We start from the raw sequence: 23,119 nt of genomic DNA on the forward strand, positions 1-23,119 counted from the left end.
ATTTATAATTGTTACATCTTCCTGTTGAATTGATCCTTTTATCATTATGTAATATCCTTCTTTGTCTTTTTTTACAGTTTTTGACTTAAAGTCAATTTTGTCTCTAATAAGTATAGCTCTCTTTTGGTTACACTATGCATGAATATCTATTTGCCTTTCTTCACTTTCAGCCTATATGTGCCTTTAAACATAAAGTGAGTCTCGTAGACAGCATATCGTTGGATCTTATTTTTTTTATCCATTCAGACACTCTATATATTGATTGGGGAGTTTAGTTCATTTACATTTAAAGTAATTATTTTTTTAAAGTAATTATTGATGGAGAAGTACTTACTCTTAGCATTTTGTAAATTGTTCTCTCTTTTGTGGTTTTTTTGACACTTTTCCTTTGTTGTTCTCTCCCTTTGTGTTTTGTTGATATTTTGTAAAAGCATATTTTAATTTCTTTTTCATCTTCTTTTGTGTGTCATCCATCAGTATTTTCTTTGTGGTTACTATGAGGCTTACATAGCACATGTTATAGTTCTGATCATCCATTTTAAGCTGATAACAATTTAACTTTAATCACATACAAAAACTCTACATTTTTACTTTTCCCTCCTCACACATAACTTATTATTTTGATGTAAGAATTTATTTCTTTTTATATTGTATATCTAATAGCAAGTTTTGTGTTTACAGTTGTTCTTGATACTTTTCTATTTTAACTTTTGTGCTAGTTAGATGTGATTTGCAAACTGCTACTACAGTATTTCATTATCCTGTATTTGTATATATATCTACCTTCCCAGTGAGATTTGTATTTCATCTTCTTTCTCTTATATTTCCAATGTTGCTGTTTCATTTCCTTTCATTTCAAAGTCTTGATTTGTTTTCATTACACTTTTTGTAAGACAGATTTAGTGGTAACATACTCCCTCAGTTTTTGCTTATCTGGGAAATTCTTCATCTATCTTTCATTTTTAAAGGAGTAATTTGCTGGGTATAGTATTCTTGGTTCACAGGCTTTCCCCCTCCACCTGCCAGCATTCTGAATCTGTCATCCCACTCTCTTCTTCTAATCTGGAAGGTTTCAGCTGAGAAGTCCTATGATAATCATAAGGAAATCCCTTGAATATGACAAATCACTCTTCTCTTGCTGATTTCAAAATTCTGTCTTCACTTTTTACTTGACAATTTGATTATAATGTGTCTTTGTGTAGATTTGTAGATCTCAAAGATCTCAGAGATTGGACTTCTTGGATCTGGATGTCCATTTTCCTCCTTAGATTTGGAAAGTATGTGGCGATTATTTTTCAATAAGCTTTCTGCCCCTTTGTTTCTCTCTTCTCCTTCTGGGACTCTGATAATAGATGTATTGTCCAGTTGATGGTGTCCTGTAAGTCCTTAGGCTCTCTTTACTCTTTTATGTTCTTTTTTCTTATTTGTTCCTCGGACTGCATAATTTCAATTTTCCTGTCTTCCATTGCTGTTCTTTCTTCTGCTTATAAGTCTGCTGTTGAATGATTCTAGTGAATTTTTCAGTTTGTCATTGTATTCTTTAGCTTCAAAATTTCTGTTTTAGTTTTTTAAATCTTTTCTTCGTTGATATTCTCTTTTTGTTCATGCATCATTTTCTTAAGCCGATTGAGAATCTTTATGATGGTTATTTTTAATTCTTTGTCAGATACATCATATACCTCTCTTTCTTTAGGGTCAGTTTCTGGAGATTTATTTTGTTCCTTTGATTGGGCTATATCCACTTGTTTCTTCTTTATTCTGGTAACTTTGTGTTGGGATCTGTACATTTTAAGGGGTAGCCACCTCTCAGTGTTTACAGACTGCTTTTGTACAGTGGAAGACCATCATCAGTCTACTTGGCTAGAGATTCTGGGGGCCTCTGTAACCTTTTTTTTGAGGGGTGCAACTTCTCTGGGCCTGTGCATGCAACTTCTCAATTAGAGAGGCTTGCATGTTTCTTTTTCAAGAGCTCGTAATTTTTGTTCTTTCTGATATCTGTCTGTGGCACTGCAAGTTCTCTGGTTCTACAGCAGCAAGCCACCCAGCTCTCCCTTATTCTGAGTGGCAACTAAGCATCCAGAGTATGCCAGCTCCCCATCAATGCCCCAGGTCAGGCGAGACTGATAGCATTTCCCTTGGGCAGCCCTCTGATGAGCCAGAATGTGAGATGCATACTTCACTCCTCTTTGTCCCTCCAAGAGAGAAGCCTTAAGTTGTGTACCTTTCTCCCAATCTTGACAAGCCCTGCCAGGTGCAGCAAGCCACCCACCTTTTTCCTTTGGTCGCAGCAGCCTCCAGGCATCCAATCTATGTTGATTCACTCAGAGGTCTGAGTGAAGCAAGACAGAAACCCATTCCTCAGGCAACTTTGCAAAAAGCCAAGACGTTGGAAGCATGGTCCACTCTTCACATTCCCCACACTGACCTGTTTCAGGGAGGGGCTGACAGGGGTAAAGTGAAGTTGCTCTTCTCATACCCCTCTTATCTATTTCAGTGAAGCTGTTCTTGCCTTCTGTTCAGATGGAGTCCTGCTAGCTCTTGACTGCATTCTGGCATTCTTGTAAAGGTATTTTAATCCGTGTAGCCTTGTTAAATGGGTGTTTCTGTGTAGGAACAAGAACTGAGAGTTCCTGTTCTGCCATCTTGCTCGCGTCACGCCTAGGAAAAGATTCTGAAATTTGCTTAGACGGTGATTTCCTTTTTTTTTTACTCTACTTATTATCATAAACATTTTTAAATTAAAAATTCTTCAGAAGTATATTTTTTGGTCAGTCTAGTATCTGGTGACTGTGAAATGATAAGTCATATGGTTTTAATTTTTCCTTTTAATAGGGTTTACAAAAACATCCATTTTTTTAAAAATTATTATTTATTTATTTATTTATTTTATTTGGCTGTGTTGGGTCTTCGCTTCTGTGCGAGGGCTTCCTCTAGTTGTGGCAAGCGGGGGCCACTCTTCATCGCGGTGCACGGGCCTCTCACTATCGTGGCCTCTCTTGTTGCGGAGCACAGGCTCCAGACGCACAGGCTCAGTATTTGTGGCTCACGGGCCTAGTTGCTCCGCGGCATGTGGGATCCTCCCAGACCAGGGCTCAAACCCATGTCCCCTGCATTAGCAGGCAGACTCTCAACCACTGCGCCACCAGGGAAGCCCCATTTTTAATTGCTTACAATATTTTCCATTAAATAGATTTATCATAATTTAATCTTTTCCCATTTTCAGACATACCCTCATTTCAGTTTTTTACAGTTATAAATAATGGTATATTGTGCACGTCTGTTTATTTCTTAAAGGTAGATTTCTGGAAGTATCATGGGTCACAGGGACAGGGTAGGAACTGTTTAAAATTATTGAGACCTATTGCTAAATTACTTCTGGGAAGGCTGAACCAACTTTCACTCTCTACAGCAGTTTCTGACAATACCTGTCTCACCACAACCTTTCCTCACTGCACTAATGACTAATATTTGTATATTTAAAGAATAAAGGTCTCATTCATTTTGGGCTTTTTGTTTTCAGTGCACAAACACATGCCCTTACACACTTTACACATTCCAAAGCTACCCTTCTACACTTGTGTTTCTCTGGGGAAGAAAGTACATTTGAAATAACATCAACAGTACTGAATCAGATGGCAGCCCCTGCGTGATGGCATCCACACTTGCACTACTGAGATAATAAACTGCTTTGGAATGGAAATATAATTATTGAGGAAGAACATATTTGATTTATTTTTATTTTAAACATTTCAAAATGTTATAATAATGCCCTATGTAATAAAATTGAAAGAATTATTCTTTTTTAAAACCACCCTTCCTTAGGAGTCACCCAGATCAATATTTAAAAGGACCTTGACTATCGTATGTCAATATTTTACATACTGCCAGAGCAGCTTTAAAAGGAGCACTATTATAATTCTCTTTTGTTCTATTTCTTTATTGGCACTTTTTTCCAATGTCTAGATTGAGAACTATATCTAATGTTAACAAACCCTTTTGTTTTCTTCCTTTTGGAATAGATTAGGTAAGGAATGTTAGAGTATGGGATGCTTCACCTTGGACTAGAGCTCTTTTTGTGGCTAAATTACCTTTGCACAGAGATGTATGGAAATAGCTGAAACCCAAAGATTATAAGGAAAATGATCTGTGGCATCCTTCTGAAATTTACACATTCCTTTGAAGGATCAAACAGCTGGAGAAATGGAGACTGTTGTTGATGTTAGGAGATCATCCATGTTCTTAGGTGGCCAGATATCTTGTATTATCTTTATTTCCCTGTGGAGCCAGCACAGCTTCTAATTTATAAGTCAACTGCTTTAGCCTCTGCCAAAGCACCATGTTGTATTCATGCTGGGCCCACATTGGTCCTTTCAGCTAGATTTGTCTCTGCAGGGAGCAGCCCTTTGAAATTAAATTTCACATATCACAGCTGTTTCCCCAGCATAAATCCTATTCTCTTGGCTTACTTTTTCATTTTCCCTAAAAGCGCCATGAGGGACATGGTTGTCTTTGGCAAAATCATTTCATTGAATACCTAGTCACAGGATTTCCACCCACTCCATCCCAGGGTAAGCCTGGGAAGGGAGAAAAACACTCTTGCATTCAACATTTGACAGAGGTGATTGATGCAAAGAGAGATGCTGGTTCCAAGTCAACAGCTTTTCCTTTCTCATTGTCCTCTCCCTCAGATAAGTGAATTGGATTGAGTTTGACTCATCCAGATACAAAAGAGAAAGGGCTAAATGTTGACAAGGGAATGACTTTGTAAATTCTGAAGTGTCAACATCAGTTTGGATTAGAGCTACAAAATTAGATTGCACCTCCATATTTATGGTACCTCTGGGGTGTGGCCCATGTGCACTTAGGGAAAATTGGATGAGATTCCTTTTGTAATGTGAAAAATGGGACACAAAGGAAATGATACATTTGTTTAGGAGAGTGCAGGTAGAGCTGTGGGTTATCTCTCAGTTTGCTGTTTCATACTTAGATGGAGAGTAAGACTGAGCAGGGGCAGCTGGGTTTTGTATCCAGGCTCTCCTCCCTTGTTATTGTTGTTAGTGCTCTTTAAAAGAAAAGAAAAAGGAGGGGCTGAAAAAAATGTGACAAGTGATTAAAATCTCAACATAGCAGTCAGCCAATATCTATTCCCAGAACTTGGCACAGATCCTAGAGACTAGCTCATCAATCAGTGGAAGCTTCGTCATAGCAGGCCAGGTTCTTCTGTGGCTATGTCTGCCCTGGTGTTTTAATTAGGTTCTTCCTGATTTGTAAAATTAAAAAAACAAAAAGGCAGAGAGGCAATAAAAATATGAAGACCCTATGGGCCTCTACATCTGAAAATGCCAAGGACTGTAAGGTTAACAGGGCACTGTCTGCTATCCACTGCTGTAAGGGGGCCTCTGGGATACTGAGCTGCCTACCAGAATCGGCAGGCATCGGTTCTTAGACATCTTCCCCTTTAAATTACCTCCGGATTGTAGTGTATATCAGAGGCTCAGTACTGATATAGCATGTATCCTACAAAGGGCTTCTAATGTCCCATTGCTGGCTAATCCTTAACCTTGCTGGAGTCCTGATTTCCCAGCACATGATGGCAGATGCTACACCAAAAGTAAGTTATATGATTGCAGGGTGATTTGGGGTTTATACAATTTGGGGGTTATGTCTTCACATAGCCCTTTAGAGCTTATCACATGTCAAGTACTCTGCTAAATGCTGGGCTTCCAATGATGACTAAGACACAGTCTCTGCCACCTGGAGCCCACAAAGCAAGAGGGGAGTCAGGTACATTGAACCTTCACCAGACGGTGGTATAAACTAAAGGAGGGATGCAAAGTTTTACAGAGTAGGCCCTAGTCATGCTTGCAAAGGTCAGAGAATGCCTACCTGAGGAATTAACATGCCTTGAACTGATGCCTGCAGGATGACCAGACATTTGCCAGGCAGGCAAGGTAATAAAAAGCCTTTTAACCGGAGAGGGGGAAATAACAGATTTGAGAGAATTGGCGTGTTCAGAGAATGGCAAAACAGTTTTTTACATTTGGATTACAGGATGGACGGAGGGTAGCCAGCAGTAGAAACATGATGAAAAATTATGTTTCAAGTGCTAGTGTATCATGAAAATGAAAGAAATGGTGTCACAATGTCATAAACTGTCCACTTTACCAAAGAAGCAGTTTTCTTCCCCAGAAGAATTTCAAACCCTTTGAGTGTGAGTTGGGTGCTGCTCACACTGACACCCAGGTCCCCAAAGGATTTAGACAGCATCATCCCGAGCGCTGGGCAGCCACTCTCACAGGACCTGCTGGCTGGCGGTGCTCCCGGGAGGGGCGTGTTGCCCTTTCCTCTGTGCCCTGAGAATGCCATGCAACCTGCTGGGATTCAAACATAGCAGAGAAAACAGTAATCACCCCTTCCTCTCCTTACCTCCTGCCACTTCTTTGTTGTTTGGATGAAGCGTAAGGAGAAAGGGCACACTCTTCCTCTAGCCCGAGAAGGGTTTGGTTCAGACTGGCAGGGACTTGCTCAGCCAGGGGTCAGGGTCGGGGTTGTGCCACGTCTGGGGTGCAAAGATAATAGGACCAAGCATGTTCTTACGGGCCTGGCTAGCACACAGGCGTTCTGCCGCCATCCTGATTTTGACGCCTTTCCACCCCATGTCAATTTCTCAGCATCGAAGATTCCCGTCCAGAGGCTGCCAGGAACTCCTCCCTCCTGCATCCCTTGTTCTCCTCAGGTGGGCAGGTGCTGCATGTCTGCTCCCCGCCCACTGTGGCTGCCAGAACTTGGCTCCTAAAAGAGGGAGACGGTGTTGCCCTGAGACAGAAGGGAGCAGGACCTCTGCTCCCCTGATTAAAGGAATCCAATCAGTCTTCTAAAGATACCGTAATGGCTGGGAACTCACCCTCCCTTCACTCTAAACACATACACGCCACACACATCTCAAAACCCCTCTGCCATTGGAGTAACACTCTGTTTGGGGTCTCATTCCATGATCAGTTGCTCATCAATTACTTAAAACTTTTCATCAAGATTTCTCAATTATGAAATAGCCAAATGATTTTTACCCAGTTAGTATTTCCTCCTTAAGAGTGAAGAGTGAAGAATTATAGTAAAAACCACCGCCACCTCCACAACAATACACAGTCACCAGAAAGAAAACCAGGCACAGCTGAAGCTGCACCGGGCAGGTGCTCCAACTCCTCTCAGTCCCCACTCACCCAGACTTCTCCCTCCTCTCGTCCCAGGCACAGAGAGGCTTAACACTGAGGTTTTCAGTGACTGCTCTAGGAAACTGAAGAGGTAATAAAGATCTCATGCCTCTAAAGTTCATAACCCTGCCTGTGTGCTTACAACCCTCTCTGTTGCATGCCTGCTGAACACACACACACACACACACACACACACACACACACACACACACACACACACACACACACACATCCTTACAGGGCATTGCTTTGTATCTAATATCTAAGGGAATCCTCATCCCAGATCAGAGCATCCCACCTCACAAAGTTAGGAGGGGGCTGGCAGACTTACGGAGTCAACTTACTTGAGCGATCATTCAGCCGGAAATAACATGGGTTTGTTAGTGTGATACCGTTTTTAGGATACTTTTTATATTTGAGCTCCACAACTTCATAGGAGGATATAGTTCCCAATTTTTAAATTAAGAAGCTGAGGCTCAGAGGTTGGTTAACCTCCTCAGGATTGTGAAGGGTGGTAGGAGCCATGCTCGTGTTTTTTCCATTAGACTATTCTTGTGTAAACACTAAAGCTCTATTTTATGACTTTCTTAAATACTAGAAGTTTAAAACAAGTGATTTTGGAGAAATGTTTCTTTTACCCCCTCAACCAGGTTCAATTAACTTTTGTCTAATATGAAGCAAGTATGCAATAGCTTCTTTCCTGCAGGGAGCTTCCTGCTTTGGTCAGGACCGATGGTTATCCTCTCTCATACAGCATCTCCTGACTGCAGCCTCTCCTCTATTGGAATATGGGACTATCTCTAATCACCTTCCATAATTAGTGTAACTAACCTTTTAAGATTTTCTAATCCAGACCCACTTTCAGATATTCTTCCTTATTGTTCCCAGAAAACGTGGTAAAGGAAATGTCAACATTTCAATCATTTCATGATTCCCAGATTGGCACTTAAAAGTAACCCAAGCATCTATTATCAGCTGAACTTAGGTTAACAAACTACCATCCTGATGCAGAGGACCATCATGGGAAGCAAATCAGTATCTATCTATCTGAATGTATCTATTAGGTTAGGACTCTGGCAGTTTTTCAGAATGCTGTGCACTGCAGATCTGACTGAGAGCAAATTATAGTCCCTAAAGGAGCACATGCTCTGTCTGAAGAGATCAACAAATAAAAAGCCATTTCAATGCCATTCAGTATGTGCTACAAAGAGGGAAGTGTGCTATGGAAACACTTTGGAAGGACAGTTAGCTGAGCCTCAGGAAGAGCAGAGAAGATCATGGAAGAATTCATGAAGGAAGTGATGTCTACACCTACACTTAAAAGATAAATAGAAGGTAGTCGCGTGGAGGATTCAGACAGGGAGGAGCGCGTATGGGTGGCCAGCTGTGAGAGACCATAGCACATCCAGGGAGCCGTGGGCCCAGGGGAGCATAGAGGGTGCCCAGAGCAGACTGCAGAGCCCAGAAAACCAGGCTTAGGACTTGAGCTCTGAGAGCAGTGTGGGACTGTCAAGCGTTTTTAACAGGGTGTGACATAATCAGATTTATATTTTAGAAAGATCAGTCTGGCGATAGCATGGAGTATGGATTGGGGACGGTGTCAGTCAGAGACATAGAGACCAGACTAGCTTGACGATGGTAGGGGTCACAGGAAGGGGGAAACACAGTCTGACTGGACAGTTCAGTTTGTGGTGTTGAATTCAAGGTGTCTGTGGAATAATAAATGGGCGTGTCCAACAGACAATTATAGATATTCAGATCTGGAGCTGGAGAGTCATCAAAAAAACATGAGAGCAAATGATGTCACTCAGAGGCTGTAGAGTGAGGAGAAGACGGAGGGTAGGACAAGTGGGACACAGACATTTCATATGTGCCCTGCGAGGAATGCAGTGTGACCAGACCCAGGGGGACAGCGGGGGCTGGCGGCGGGGAGCTGCTACAGGCTTCAGGAGATGGCAGAAATGTTCCATGTTGTAAAGAGGTAAAGTAAGATAGGAATTGGAAAGTCACACTTGAATTCAGCAACAAGGAAATTATTGATAAAGCAGCTCCAGTGGAGCGGTGGGCATGGAAGCCAGATGGAATGAGCTGGAAGACACAGGCAGAGAGTGCACAGACAGCTGCTTTCAGGAGGCTCCACTCTGATCATCCCCCCACCCCCTGCCTGATATCCCCCTTCCTGTGACTTTTGCAAAGAATGGATCCCCTGTGTCTATCCCATTTCTTCTGAACCTCTTTTCTTTCCTGTTATTGATTTCTCTCTCAAGTAAAATAAGTCCTTTTCTCTCTTTCCATCCCTTGGACAGTTTCTGACATTATCCTGAGCTCTCGTTTTGCTTCTCCAGGTTATACACAGCCTTCCTCATGACCACCTCATTTCCTTTTCTGGCCCCCTCACTTAATGTTACTTAATCACATTTGCCTCTAACTTTCAAGCAAAAAGGAAATCCATAGAGAATTGCAATAGTAATGTCAGAACCATTTACAAAATGTCATCTTGGGAGGAATAAACTTGGTCTCTACCCCCAAAAAGAGCTTGGGCTTATGGTGTGGGTGAGAGACAAGTCTTAGGCAGTGAATGGCTAGTGACATGATATAAACCAAGGATATGGGTGAGCTGGGAAAGCATCAGTGAAAAGGGAATACCGCTGTGCGGGTAGTGGGCTGCAGTCTCTGAGAACTCTCTTGGGCAGGGCACTGCGAGGCACCTGCGGTGGAGTGAGTGGCTCTGTTTTCCAGCAGGGCAGGAAAGCACTCCTGTCCTTGTTTGGTTCCACTACTTGCAGTGCCCCTGAGCCCAGGCTTGGGAAATACATTACCTGATGGAGAGTTAATTAGTATTATTGGAATATAAAGCCTTTGTGGCAGAGGAGTCTAATATCATTTCAATATAACACAGTTTATATATGCTTTGAAATTTTGAAATTGCTATGGATTGATGGTAAAATGATTAAATTTTTGGTGGTGAAGATCCATCATTGTCGACATTCAGATATCAGCTTTATATCCTTTTGTTAACCGAGAGTGAGTCATCTGCTGGCAAATGCTGAGATAAGCCTTTGCTGTCACACAGCTTCAGAAGTTCTCTGTCGGTTTCAGTCAAGGGCTTTGTGTCTGACACTGCTAGTCTCTGCCTTTTTCTTGAAAGTATTTTTTGGTAAGCTTTATGATGGTATTTTTGTTACGGGTCTGGTTGTAACAAAAGTTAACTATGTTATCCTTAAAATAAATTGTCAGGTGATGATGGAATGGTTAAGAGAAATGGGTGCGGGTGGCTGGTTAGTGCGTGGCCGTGAATTACTTGATGATCGTATTCTCCACACCAGACTCTGGAGAATATTCTAATGTCTTTTATCTCTAGAGTCTAGAAAATAGGTATTCAGACATGAATATATTTGCCTTTACCATGTCTTTCAAATGTTAAAAAATGTTTGTTAGCTAAAAATTTAGTTTCCTGTCATAGTATACTGGGAACTCTGTGTCCTTGATGCAAAATCTTCCATTCTTTCCTTCGATTACTGAGATGTGTTCCACCTGGCTATAAGGTTTTTGGATTGGAAAGGGAGTTGTTTGTTTGTTTGTTTGTTGCAGCATTTGAAGTATAGGTGGCAACAATAGAGTGAGCCTGGACCAGGCAGAAGGAAGTACTGAAGACCGGGCCTCCCAGACTGTGATGATGGCAGCCTGGGCTGATGTGTCAAATACCAAGTGCCAGGAGCTGGCTGATCCTGGCCTGGGCCCCTGATAGCAGAGAGCTTTCCTGTGTGCCCAGGGCACTTTTATTTCCTTTTGTGAAACTGCTGGCTCTGTGCCCTCTCACACGCTGAAGAGACCATGTGGACCCTCTCTCATTCTCCGAAACAATGGAAAGTGCAGAAAACAAAAGTTAACTAGGTTTTGAAGCCTTAGGAGAATAATGATCACATCAAAGTTTTCATTAGTTGTAAGTTAAATGAATGACCCAGTTCAGCAGAGCAATGTAGCCATTATACAAGGTATATTTAGGACATAATCATAATTTTTTAAGACTATCAATTCATAAAAAAACATTGCAGCTGGAAACACCTGGTCTCTGGAGTTTAAGACACAGGCTGTGCTCTGAAGGTTTCTGTTTAAAAACACAATTCTCATTCAAGGGTCTAGCAAACAGAAACTAGTTTATTCCTATGAGTTGTTTTGTTCCCACATGAAGAGGCGCTGCAGTGTTTTGTGGCTTCTTCCAAGTTATTCGAGTGTAAGATAGGTCCAGAACTCAAACCTCTTTTCCTGTTTGCTACTTGGGTCCCTAGGCAGTGCCTTTCTCTCCCTCTCTGTCTCCCTCTCTCCCTCCCTTCCTTGCAATAAATATTAAACCCATACCAAGCATGTGAAAGTCGTAGCAGGAAACATATGAATTAGATACTAACTTGGTCTCCAGGGCTCTGAACTAAGAGGTGGTGGGTGAGTGATGGGCAGACACTTCCAAGTGGTCCAGGCAGTGCCAAGTGCAGCTTTAACAGAACGTCAGTGAGCCTGGAACTGAGAGGAAAGCAAGAATAGCCTCCTATCAATCAAAACCCTGATCATTATGTTAGTTAGAAATATGGAAGAAGTATGGAAGGGTGCTAAGATGTTTTTTCTGCTTAAAAATGTTAAGAGCTCTTAAGTTTCTTCAGATACTGAGTCATAGAATCCTGTAGTCTTTTTCTAAGGCCTACTCATGGTTGTCTGTCTGCCCTAATTCTCTTCCAGTTCAGCTGTGTAATCATTAAAAAGATAGATCCTAGCTTCCTGGTTCACTCACCAGATTTGTCCTAGAAAATGTCCTGTGTCTCACTGAAGTCTGAGGCCTGACTGAGAAAGCATTTCAAGTCCTTCAAGTCCTACTGTGTCTGTAAGTGCTCCCTCCGTATGTGGACCATGACGGGTTCCCGTGCTAACAAGGAAAGTCCTCCGCTACCCACCCATGTGGCCCATCATCGCAACATGGAGACGGCGCCGTGTCCACCGTAACCAAACAAACTAATATAAACAAACATAATCCTTTGACTTTAACTGGCTTATTCTTTCTTAATTCTCCTTACAGAAATATAGGACATATTTTTCTGACTTTAAAATTGTTTACCTAACATGAGAAAATTAGTTGAAATGATCCTTTAGGCTCCTTTCAGCTTTAACATTCTGTGAATAAGTGATTTTCAAATATGTGATTATGTGAGTGATGGGCTAAAACATGCCTTCACTGGATTTCCTGTTATGTCTTGCTCCCAGATTTGTGGGAGTACAGCTCACTCTGAGCTCCCTGGTAAAAGAAAAATGAAGCTGAATAATTTTTAGAAAGATACCTAACCAGAAGTACTCAGAATTTTTTAAAAAGATCGTCATCAAATTATGAAAAATGCTTTTAATGCCTTTTTTAAAATCAAGAATTAATGGACAGTTTAGGATCCAGTTTATTTTAATTACTGACATTTTTATTAAATCCTCATAGCCTCTCAAGGATGTCCTCAGTTCTCCCATCTATATTCTCTCAGTGGAAATCAAGACTATTTCAACTTTGTTTTAAATTGTTTTAATTAGATATAGCAATTGTGCCTTATACTTTGAAAACTGGAATCTGAGCATTTTTTAATTGACATTGATGAATTTCAGTTGAGATTTGGTCACTTTCCAAATTGGACTTTATATTCACCTGAGGGTACAGATTTTCAGACTTGATGCCAACCAATTATTTGTACATATGTAGATGATCTGTGTGTTATGATCCAACTTCACAAGACATTTAATTAACAAGCTTCTTAAGAAAAAGAAGAAAGCTTTTCATTTCATGCTTTAAGTGAATTTAAAATAAATAGCATTGTGAAATCAAATTCTTGGTGCTTATTAGGGTGGTAGAGTGCTCTAATGAATCATCCTAGATAAAAAGACGTAGATTGCAGTGAACACAGAGGAGAGTAACACGTTTTTAGGCATCATTTTCACCCTTCATTTGTTTGAGAAAATAGGTAGTAATTAGGTGTCATAGAGCATTTTCTTTTCTTACAGAATTTCTTGATTGAATTTACCTTGCTCTCTTTTCTCATTTAGTTTGCACAGCCACAGTCTTAGGTTTGAAATGGTTTGATTACAATAATTTATCCCTTATTTCCTCCTTCCCAATACCGTCATTTAAACACCATCTTCAACTTTAAGTGGTGAAAAATAAAGATGTCAGAATGAACTCTGTAGGATAAAGTCTTTTCTTTTTATTCAATTGTCAACTCTAATTTTTCCAATCTACCCTGAGTTTTGTTCATTTTTTTATTGGACTTGGAGCTACATTTTCTAGTAGGAATTCAGAATGTCAAACATGTTTTGTTTATATTTTGCCTTTTTTTTTAATGGTAAAATAATATTACTATCAACTAAAAGAGTGGAAGCCCATGTTAGACTTAAAATTCCTAGACTTTGGTTTTATCCTAATTAAATAGATCTTATCGTCCATTTTTGGCCTGTGCAGTATTTTCCTTCCAATGTTAGGTACCTTAGAGTTTAGGAAACTGTCTTAGAGTCCTCTTCAGAAACCATGGTGCAATTCTTCCAAGTTGATAATTACTGTTCACTTTTACTTAGAGCTATAATAAATGTTGCATTTTAAAATTCTTCGCACTTTTAGAGAGGTCTAAGAATGTCATCATTTAAGCTTGGTTTTAAAGGAAAATATCAGCAGAGAGAATATGCTCCAAGAATATGTGTAGTTGCTCCAAAGGTCTAAGTCATCCAATATTAATAGCTAAAGATTGGTCTTGGGTTTCTTATTCATCTGCAGCAGTTTGTTAGGCATCATGGTATAGGTGGGACTTCAACTGATAAGAGTAGAGTTGACCCTTGAACAACACAAGTTTGAGCTGCACAGGTTCACTTGTCAGCAGATTCTTCAACAGTAAAGCACTACATACTACACGATTCATAGGAGGTTGAATTCGCTCATGGGGAACCATGGATACAGAGGAACAGAGGTTAGGGAGGAACATCATAAATGGAAGGCCGACTATAAGTTATATGTGGATCTTCACCTGCCCCAACCCATGCGTTGTTCAAGCGTCAACTGTAGTCATAATCATCCCAAGGCGCATTTATGGGATGAGAAAGGATGAAGGCCAGTGGCAGAACTGACAGCTGACAAACAGGCTAAAGAGGAGATAGCAGAGTCATGGTCAGAGTATAGGAGAGAAACCAGGAGAGAATTGTAAGGAGAAGCCATGGAAGAATTTCAAGAGTATTGTTGACTTCCTTTGGTGCTATAAGACGAAAACTTAAAAGAATCTATTAAATTTTGCAGTTAGGAGTTCATTGCTGACCTTTGCCAGAGCAGTTTCAATGAAGTGTAGAAATGGACTCCAGGTTCCAGTGGGTTAAAGGGTAAACTGGAAATTAATGTATAAAAGTAGTTAATGTGGACTCATTTTATATGAAGGAAAAGAGAGAGGTGACAGCTAGGAGAAAGCAATATTCAGGAGGGACTATTATCTTACAAATAATAGAGAGACCTTGAGGGTATTTATAGGCTGTGGGGAAGAAGCCTGTAGATAACGAATGATTTAAAATATAGTGGAAGGATAATAACCAACGCAGTAAGATCCTAGGAAGGGTTGGTGGAGGGAGGTTGATCCTGGAGTACAGGATTAGCCTTGAGCAGGACTCCTCTGTGTAAGGAGGAAAGAGGATAAAGGTGGTCACAAAATACGCGTTTACAGGGCATGTAAGCAGAAAGTTTGACATTTACAAGTTTGACCTTATAAAATACAAGTTCAAGCTATATGCTACTAAAAATTATTATTAGTGATTATTATATCAGCTAACATCTAAGTGCTTACTTTCTGCTGTGAACATTATTTAGAGTTAAAAAAAAATAGTATCTCATTGATTTCATAATACAGTTCTATGAGGAAAGTATTATCACTACTCCTCAGTCAAAGAAAATGAAGTTTAATGAGTTTAATTAACCTGCCTACAGTCATGGAAATGTTAAGTACCATATCAGAGCTAGACATTTGAAGAGATGGGTCTAACCCCAGGCACCTGTGCTCTTAACCATCTTTGTCGTGGGATAGGAGTGTTGAAGAGAATGGTGGACGTTTGGCAGAATGGACCAGCGGGGTTATCGTGGAGGAGTAAAAGCATTGTCGGTCAGCGCTGGGTGCAGCCATAGCTGGAGACCATACATCTGGGTGGCACACATCTGCATAGCTGGGTTGGTTGTCTTTAGCAGCTGTCAGCAGTGCAAGTGAGTGATCATATAAGGGAGAACTAGCGTGGGATTTTTTTTTAGTTCCAGACCAGGTAGATGAGAATGTTAGGGCATAGCCGAGCAAAAATTCCTAAATTCTAAGGATAAAAATAAAACCCTATGAGATTCCTGACAGAAAATACAAGAAAAGCAAAAGAGAATCAGACTGGTGTTAGACTTAAGTAAAACTGGAAGCTAGAAGACAGAATAGCATCTGCAGAGTACCGAGTGGAAAAAGACTGCAGCCCAAAGCTCCATACCCAGTTCTCCACCTGAGAAGGAAAGCAAGAGACGCTTGAAAGTAAGGACTGGAGGACATCACCCACCTGAGAAAAGTACTTGCAAGAAGAGAAAATAACAAAGGGATGAGAAAAGAGACCTCAAGATGGAGAAAAGATAGAAAGTAGGTGAGCAATGAAACATGGACACAATTAAATCTAAAAGAATAAGGAGAGATTCAGGGAATATGTAATATAAGTGCAAAATAGGATTTCTTGAAACAGAAAATACATAATACAAGATAATTTTAATAAGATTGCAGAATAAAACATACTAAACTTTTATCAAAATTTAGGATTAATGGGAAGGGTAGGGAGGGAAGTGAAACTATTTTAAAAGTCTTGTTGATACAGAGAAATAGAACATTTGGTGGGGGAAGAGAGCCTTTTAAGTTTCCATCTTATGTAACTAAGCACTAACGTGGATAAAGAAGAACATTTTAAAATAATAAATAGCACACAGAACATGGTGGAAAAATACTGTAAGAACATAGAGGAACTGAATCAATAAACCTGAATATAAATACACACTCATCCCTCAGAGAATAACTTTTTTTTATATCCATGGAACAATAACAAAAACTAAACAAGTTGTTGGAAAACCTTGAGAAATTAACCTTAGCAAATTTTAAGTAAATAAAATAGATTTTACAGACCTCATTCTCTGGTCACAAACCAATAAAATTAGAAATATATAATGATAAATAACGAAAAACTTTAGGTGCTTTAAATTTGAGAAACATTCTTTGACATGACTAAGATTGAAGAAGAGAGAAGAAAATAAAACTACAAATCATCTAGAGAACAATGAAAAAATACTCTTCATTTCCAAGCTATGTGTAACATGTACGCAGAGGAAAAATTATAGTCTTAAATTCTTAATTAAAGAAGAAATATGAAAAATAAAAAACTAAGTAATCGTTTTAAATTCAAACAACAAAAAATTAACCAAAAGAAACCAGTGAGAAAGAATTAAGATAAAAACCCAAATTGTGGGCCTAGAATATCAAAAAACGCTGCATACAAATTTCTAGGCTGATCTCTGTGCAAACTCAAATATCAGGTGTGTTAGAGATCAGTATGTACGGAAATGGACTTAGTGTATAAACTCTCTGAAGACAGTTTTGTCCCTGATCACTTATTCCCACTCCCCATAATTCATCCACCTCAGATTCCTATCTGGAGCTAAGTGGGTAAGCTGAGTGCATGGCCAGCCATGCAGGGCTCTGTTGCATTCTAATTCTGAGGCCAGGGGGAATTTGTCGTCATGCTGCCTCTAGCTAATACTCCTGCTCTAATAACAATTCCCCTGGAAGGAGATCTGTGAAGTTTTGGAATGCTAAATCACTAAGAAAAATCCCATGTAGAAAAGACAAGACCTCAAAACATAGCTAGATTATAGTTTTATGCATTAATGGGAATTGTTGAAGAACAGATACATGTGAATATATTGTATTTATTTTAAGATTTTAAAATAATTCTCCTTTATTCGTCATACTTCTCTGGAAAATGGTTATTGTTGACAGCAGTTCTTAATCTCTGAGGCTTAAGAAAATTGAGCTGTAGCAATCTTAAAGCAGTAATTTTATCATTTAGTATTATAAACTGTATAATTTTTATATTGCTGTTGGCATTTACTGAGTATCTTAGGCTTTCCCACCTTTGTCTCAGCACTGTCACTGACAGTGATCACTGAGGATCAGCAGATGCTGTTTATTTCTGACTCACTTTGAATCTATGACACGAGTACCTCTGAAGAGCTCGATTTGTGCTGGGGCCTCGGGGAGGGGAGGAGGAGGCATGGGAGAGTGTAATTATCATTTTGGAAATTTGTAAAACCAGACTGTGATAATAGAATAGACAGTGTCTTCCTTTAGGCTTTTAGTACTAATTAGAAGGTGAGGACGTGTGTGTGTGTGTGTGTGTGTGTGTGTTCTTTACAGAAGAAGTGCAAGTTTATTTAGCATCAAGTCTGATAAAATATGGGAAGGGGGGAGAGGAACTTAAACATCTAAAAACTAAAAAACATCTCCTACAACACTTTGTAATGTCTATTATATTGACATTGGTTTTCAGGCCTTTTTTATTCTTATGGACCCAAGGAAACTACTAGATATAATAATAATAATAATATCACATTTGTTTTAAATTCTTATTTTTCTACTAGTTTTTTTTAGTTATGTTTGGAGGGAAGCCATACAAAAGAACCTTTATAAATTCTATGAATTGTGTCTGGATCATGCCCAAAGATAAAATTGTGTCTATCCATGACACCCTCCTTTTTTATGTAATTTTACCCATTTTTCAAATTTATGATAATAGAGCTAAGCTTTCTCCCGATTTAAGATTAAACTGATTTTCCTCTTTTCTTTCAGAGAACAGCTGGAGAAATTGTTTTATTTTACTGTTCATTTTTCTTTTAATAATATTTGCCTCAAAAGAAAGTATCGGGAAAATGTAGTATCTTTTGAGCAAACGCAGTGGCATGGTTTTTTACCATCAGTACAGTTCTGCTGATGCGTCCTGGGGGCTTTTGCATATGTCCTTTTGCTCCTGAAACCAAATCACCCTATTAGACCTAGCTTCATTTCAAATCACTATAAAACATGTGTGATAGATATTTTGTCTTTGACCTTCCTTAGCTCTTTACTTTAATTATTATATATCAGCTTTTTCAAAAGTGCCCCTTTGGTAAATGTGTATTTTCTTATTCTGAGCATACTTTTCAAAGAACAGGATTTTTTATCACATTTATGAAGTAGCAAGGAGTTGTTTCTACCCACCATTCATTTCACTTTTTTCATGCACCTTCATGGATTCTCTAAAATTTTTCTTATTGTCTTAGGTTTTAAAAAGAGAAGATGAAGTCTGAATATGTCTTTGCTTTCTTTGTATCTGCCCACAGGATGAATATAAGCCAGAGAAGGCCCTGTCGGAAGAGGACCTGAAAAACGCTGTGAGCGTGCACCACGCACTGGCGTCCCGGGCCACGGACTACGAGAAGAAACCCAATGTGCTCAAACTGAAAACTGCTGATTGGAGGGTCTTGCTTTTTCAAGCCCAGTAGGTTTCGTTGGTTGGTTTGGTTTGGTTTTTTAGTTTGCAGAGCACCACTTTACACCGAGAAATAGAATCGGGATCTGCAGGGGAAACTGTTTGAGTTGGAGTCAGAGTCATTAACTGGTTGCAGTAGAGAGACAACTGTCTAAGAAAACTAGAATACGAAATAGAAACCCTAGGGCAAGTTTTTTGTTTGCTGCAAAAGAGCCCTGTGACCCTTTGTCAACCACTTACCACCTCTAGACTGTAATACCCTCGTAAATAAAATACAAGGGTGTTAGTATGCAAGTTCTATCACACAGTGAGTAAAATAGACCTGGATTCAGATTACCGTTTCCTAACTCTTTGTCCTAGCATGTAAATTTAACCTCTTTGAACCTCAGCTGGTGGCTAGTGTAGATAATGATAATAATAATGTTAATAATGTTTATTTCTCAGGGTTCTTTTGGAAGCAAATGAGATGAAGCATGTAAAGAGCCTCACACAGTGCCTGGCACACAGAGGCTGTTCAAGAAGTGTAGATTTTCATTTTGCTCTCTCTCTTCTCTGTCCTTCTGAGCCCTGATAGTTTGTGATTAAACTAGAAGGAAAAGATAAAATCATATTGTGGGCAAGGAAATGGGATGGATTGCCAGTTTAATAAGGGGTCTGTGACAGCCTTTAGATTAAAAATGGAACACTCCAAGTGGAGAATTCTGGATTTATGAAGTGAGAAACTTTGGATTTTTAGAACGGAGCTTCTAGAACAGGAATTTTAATGGCACACATAGCATCAGTGTCCGTGGCAGGCAGTGTTAATTATTCATGGCATGCCTTTTACAGCCTGAGCTTGACTTCAGAATCACTCTCAACACAACACTACCAACTGGCTGCATTAGGCACTGGCATTAAATTTGACATCAATAGAGTAAACACAGGTATCTGCAGGCTTACTGATCAAAACAGTGGAAGACTGGCAGAGGAAATGAGAAGAACAGGTACTCTGGTGATGTGGGGATGCTGAGCTCACAAAGGCATGAGGTTGCTGACATCAGGTGAGGAGGAAGTTGTAAGGAAACCCAAGTCACATAGGAGTTTTTGGTGTGGGAGATGACTGGCAACACAAGGGACCACAGCCGGATGTGTAATCACAGCCATTAGTCATAAAGGTCCCCCACGTTATTCTCTTCCCCAGCATTATTGCTTTTAAATGTCTAAAATGCTGGATACGGTAACTAAAGAGAGCTAATTACTCCAAGTGGGATTGATGCAGAAATCAGTCGATTGAGATAACAGGTTGGAGAGGCACACGGGTCAGAGAGGCATGCGGGGCACGATGAGGGTGACACCTGGGTGTGGTGTCAGGTTAGCGTGGTAGCTTTCAGAGCCATCAGTACAGGAAATGATTTTTAGATGGGCTGACTTCTTGTCCATCTTTTTATTGATTATATACATGGCGGGTATCTCACCTAGTTCAGGACTATTTCTCCCATTGATTTATGAGTTCACAAGTGCTGTCAGTGCTGGGCTCTGCAAACATGACATATAAGTTAAAAGTATGATACCGACATCAGGAGATTTCCACACCCTGTCAGGTGGATTTTTTTATGTCCTACTGAGGTATACTGTACATACTTTTAAGTGTACAATGATGTTTAGCAAATTTGCAGAATTGTGCAACACAGTCCAGTTTTGGAACACTTTCATCACCCCACCCCAATCCCCTGTGCCGTTCTCACCCACAGCCCGGACACCACTAGTTTCCTCTTTGTATTGCCTCTTCTGGATTTTCCATATAAATGCAGTCACAGAATACGTGGGCTTCTCTTTAACTCAGTGTGAAGTTTTGGGGTCATCCACGCTGTAACCTGCCTCAGCACTCCATACCTTTGCTGCTGGATGGTATTCCACCGTATAGATATAGACCGTGTTTTTGTTTTTGTTTTGTTTTTAATTTTATTTACTTTTATTTTTGGTTGCATTGGGTCTTCGTTCCTGCACGCGGGCTTTCTCTAGTTGCGGCGAGCGGGGGCTACTCTTCGTTGCGGTGCGCGGGCTTCTCATTGCAGTGGCTTCTCTTGTTGCAGAGCACGGGCTCTAGGCACGCGGGCTTCAGTAGTTGTGGCACACAGGCTCAGTAGTTATGGCGCACAGGCTTAGCTGCTCCGCGGCATGTGGGATCTTCCCGGACCAGGGCTCGAACCCGTGTCCCCTGCATTGGCAGGTGGATTCTTAATCAGTGCACCACCAGGGAAGCCCTAGACCATGTTTTGTTTATTCATTCACTAGTTGATGGGCATTTAGATTGTTTCTCCTTTTTGATGCTTATAAATAGTGCTGCTATGAACTTCACATACAAATCTTTTAGTGCCTATATGTTTTTATTTCCCTTGAGTGTATACCTAGAAGTAGAATTGCTGGGTTGTATAATAAATTTATAGTTTATAGTTTTTAAGAAACTGCCCAAACTACTTTCCAAAGTGGGTGTATATACCCTTCTACATTCCCTCTATCAGTTTATCCCTCAGTTGCATTTTAAAATCAAATTATGTGATTGGAAGAGATGAGTTAATTTTTAAATTAATTTTTGACCTAGGCTAGTATCAAATAGAAAGTAGGGGGTTTAGTAAATATTTATTGTGAAGTGATTTTGCTTTATTTCCTTCTGTATCCTTGGGAGATAATCATAGCCTTACACTATGATGATCCTAGGTTCCAGGGCCTTTTATTACCATGGTGATTGCTTTTGAAAATGTTAGTCTCCAATGAAGTTTTGTCAGGGATTATTTGTACCAAGAAGAATAAATGATTTTATATGCCATTTTAGATCAGTAATGAGAAATGGGCAAGATGTGATGCACTTAGATACAGAAATACCCTAACATAAATATATCTGTTTCTCATAGGAGTCCAGAGGAAATGCAAGGGTGGATAAACAAAATTAATTGTGTTGCAGCTGTATTTTCTGCACCACCATTTCCAGCAGCCATCGGATCTCAGAAGAAGTTTAGTCGCCCACTTCTGCCTGCCACCACTACAAAATTGTCTCAGGTTAGTCATTTTGATCGTGCTTTGACCTTGGAAAAAAGCACTTTGTTAAATAATCTTCTTAATATTTGTATTTGAATAATACTCCATATTTTGGGGGCAGGGATGAGACCTTGCCCCAGAGGACAGTGTTGTACAAGTGGGGCGAAATGCAGTGTGCTGGCTTTTACACTTCTTGTGGGAAGCTGACACAATTGAGTGAAGGTTGGTAGGACACATACTTTGAATTAGTTTCAAGTACTTTGAAAAATTACTTGAAAACTACTTTGAAAAATTTATATTAGTTTACTAATCAGTCATACCAGCCTCATTTTTGATTTTTGATTTTGATTTTTGTTTTTATTCACAGTGCATATTTTTTAAATAACTGGCTAATGTTAGACATCCTGGCTTGGAAACAAGCTTTTTATTCATTCATTCATTTAACTTTTTATTTTATTGAGCTTTTCCCATATCCCAGACTGTGTTTGATGCTGAGTATATAAAAATATTCCCAGGGATCCACTGTTCACAGTGCAGTGGGGCAGAGCCTTCCCTACCTCTCAGGGAGGATCTAAGTGAACCCTGGTGGTTTTCCCAGCTAATCCAGACAAAGCATGCTAGAACTCTCTTTAGATGTATTCACATGAGCTGCTCTCCGTTTGTAGGAGTGATCTCTCTAAAGACCACATTTTATTGTGTTCCTTTCTTACTTAAAACTCTGTTCTAAGACATTGCATACAAGCCACGTTTGCCAGTTTTAAACCTGTCTGCAGTGCCGCTATTGCCATTGATTAGTTAAGGATTTTGGAAGCTACTTTGATGTCTTTGTGAATTTCTTATTGGTGCAATAACAGAAATAGTTTCATCTGGCTTTAATCAACCAAGTCTTGATATTAACTAGCTCCTCTACACATCTGACATCATGAATGGAACATTTATTAATAAATATGTATCATGTGCCTGTTGTACCTCAGAGACTATTTTTGGCACTGGAAAAAGGCAAGTGAAACCCAGGCGGTCTCTGGGATCGAATTGGCAAATATAAACAAGTAAGTAATTGTAATGCAGTTTGATTAGAGGTACATGAAGGATAAGTCCAGAGTACTGTTGGGGTGCAAGTTAGGGCCTGGCCTTGGAGGAAGGACGAAGTGTGCTAGCTAATACGAAGCTCACAGGATGAGCAGCAGGTAGGTGTGGTGTGGGAAAGAGAATGACCCAGCAGAGGTCCGAAAGGCCCAGAGGAGAAAGCGCTGGGATGTAGGAGGTACACATAAGTTATCAGATGTGACTTGAGTACAGAGTGTTGTGAAAAG

The 23,119-nt window shown here is 39.9% G+C and overlaps 1 protein-coding gene across 10 annotated transcripts in view; it reads left to right on the plus strand.

Annotated features, from left to right (window-relative positions):
* Positions 1-23,119, plus strand: part of PSD3 (pleckstrin and Sec7 domain containing 3) — a 551,931-nt gene that overhangs the window by 488,933 nt on the left and 39,879 nt on the right. For all 10 annotated transcript variants that reach the window (XM_057537135.1, XM_057537140.1, XM_057537136.1 and 7 more), the window contains 2 exons: positions 18,643-18,800; positions 21,683-21,827. In XM_057537135.1, the coding sequence (XP_057393118.1) occupies positions 18,643-18,800; positions 21,683-21,827 (303 nt within the window). The remainder of the gene's footprint in view (positions 1-18,642; positions 18,801-21,682; positions 21,828-23,119) is intronic.

This window comes from Balaenoptera acutorostrata, chromosome 21, assembly GCF_949987535.1.
Source record: "Balaenoptera acutorostrata chromosome 21, mBalAcu1.1, whole genome shotgun sequence".
NCBI lineage: Eukaryota > Metazoa > Chordata > Mammalia > Artiodactyla > Balaenopteridae > Balaenoptera > Balaenoptera acutorostrata.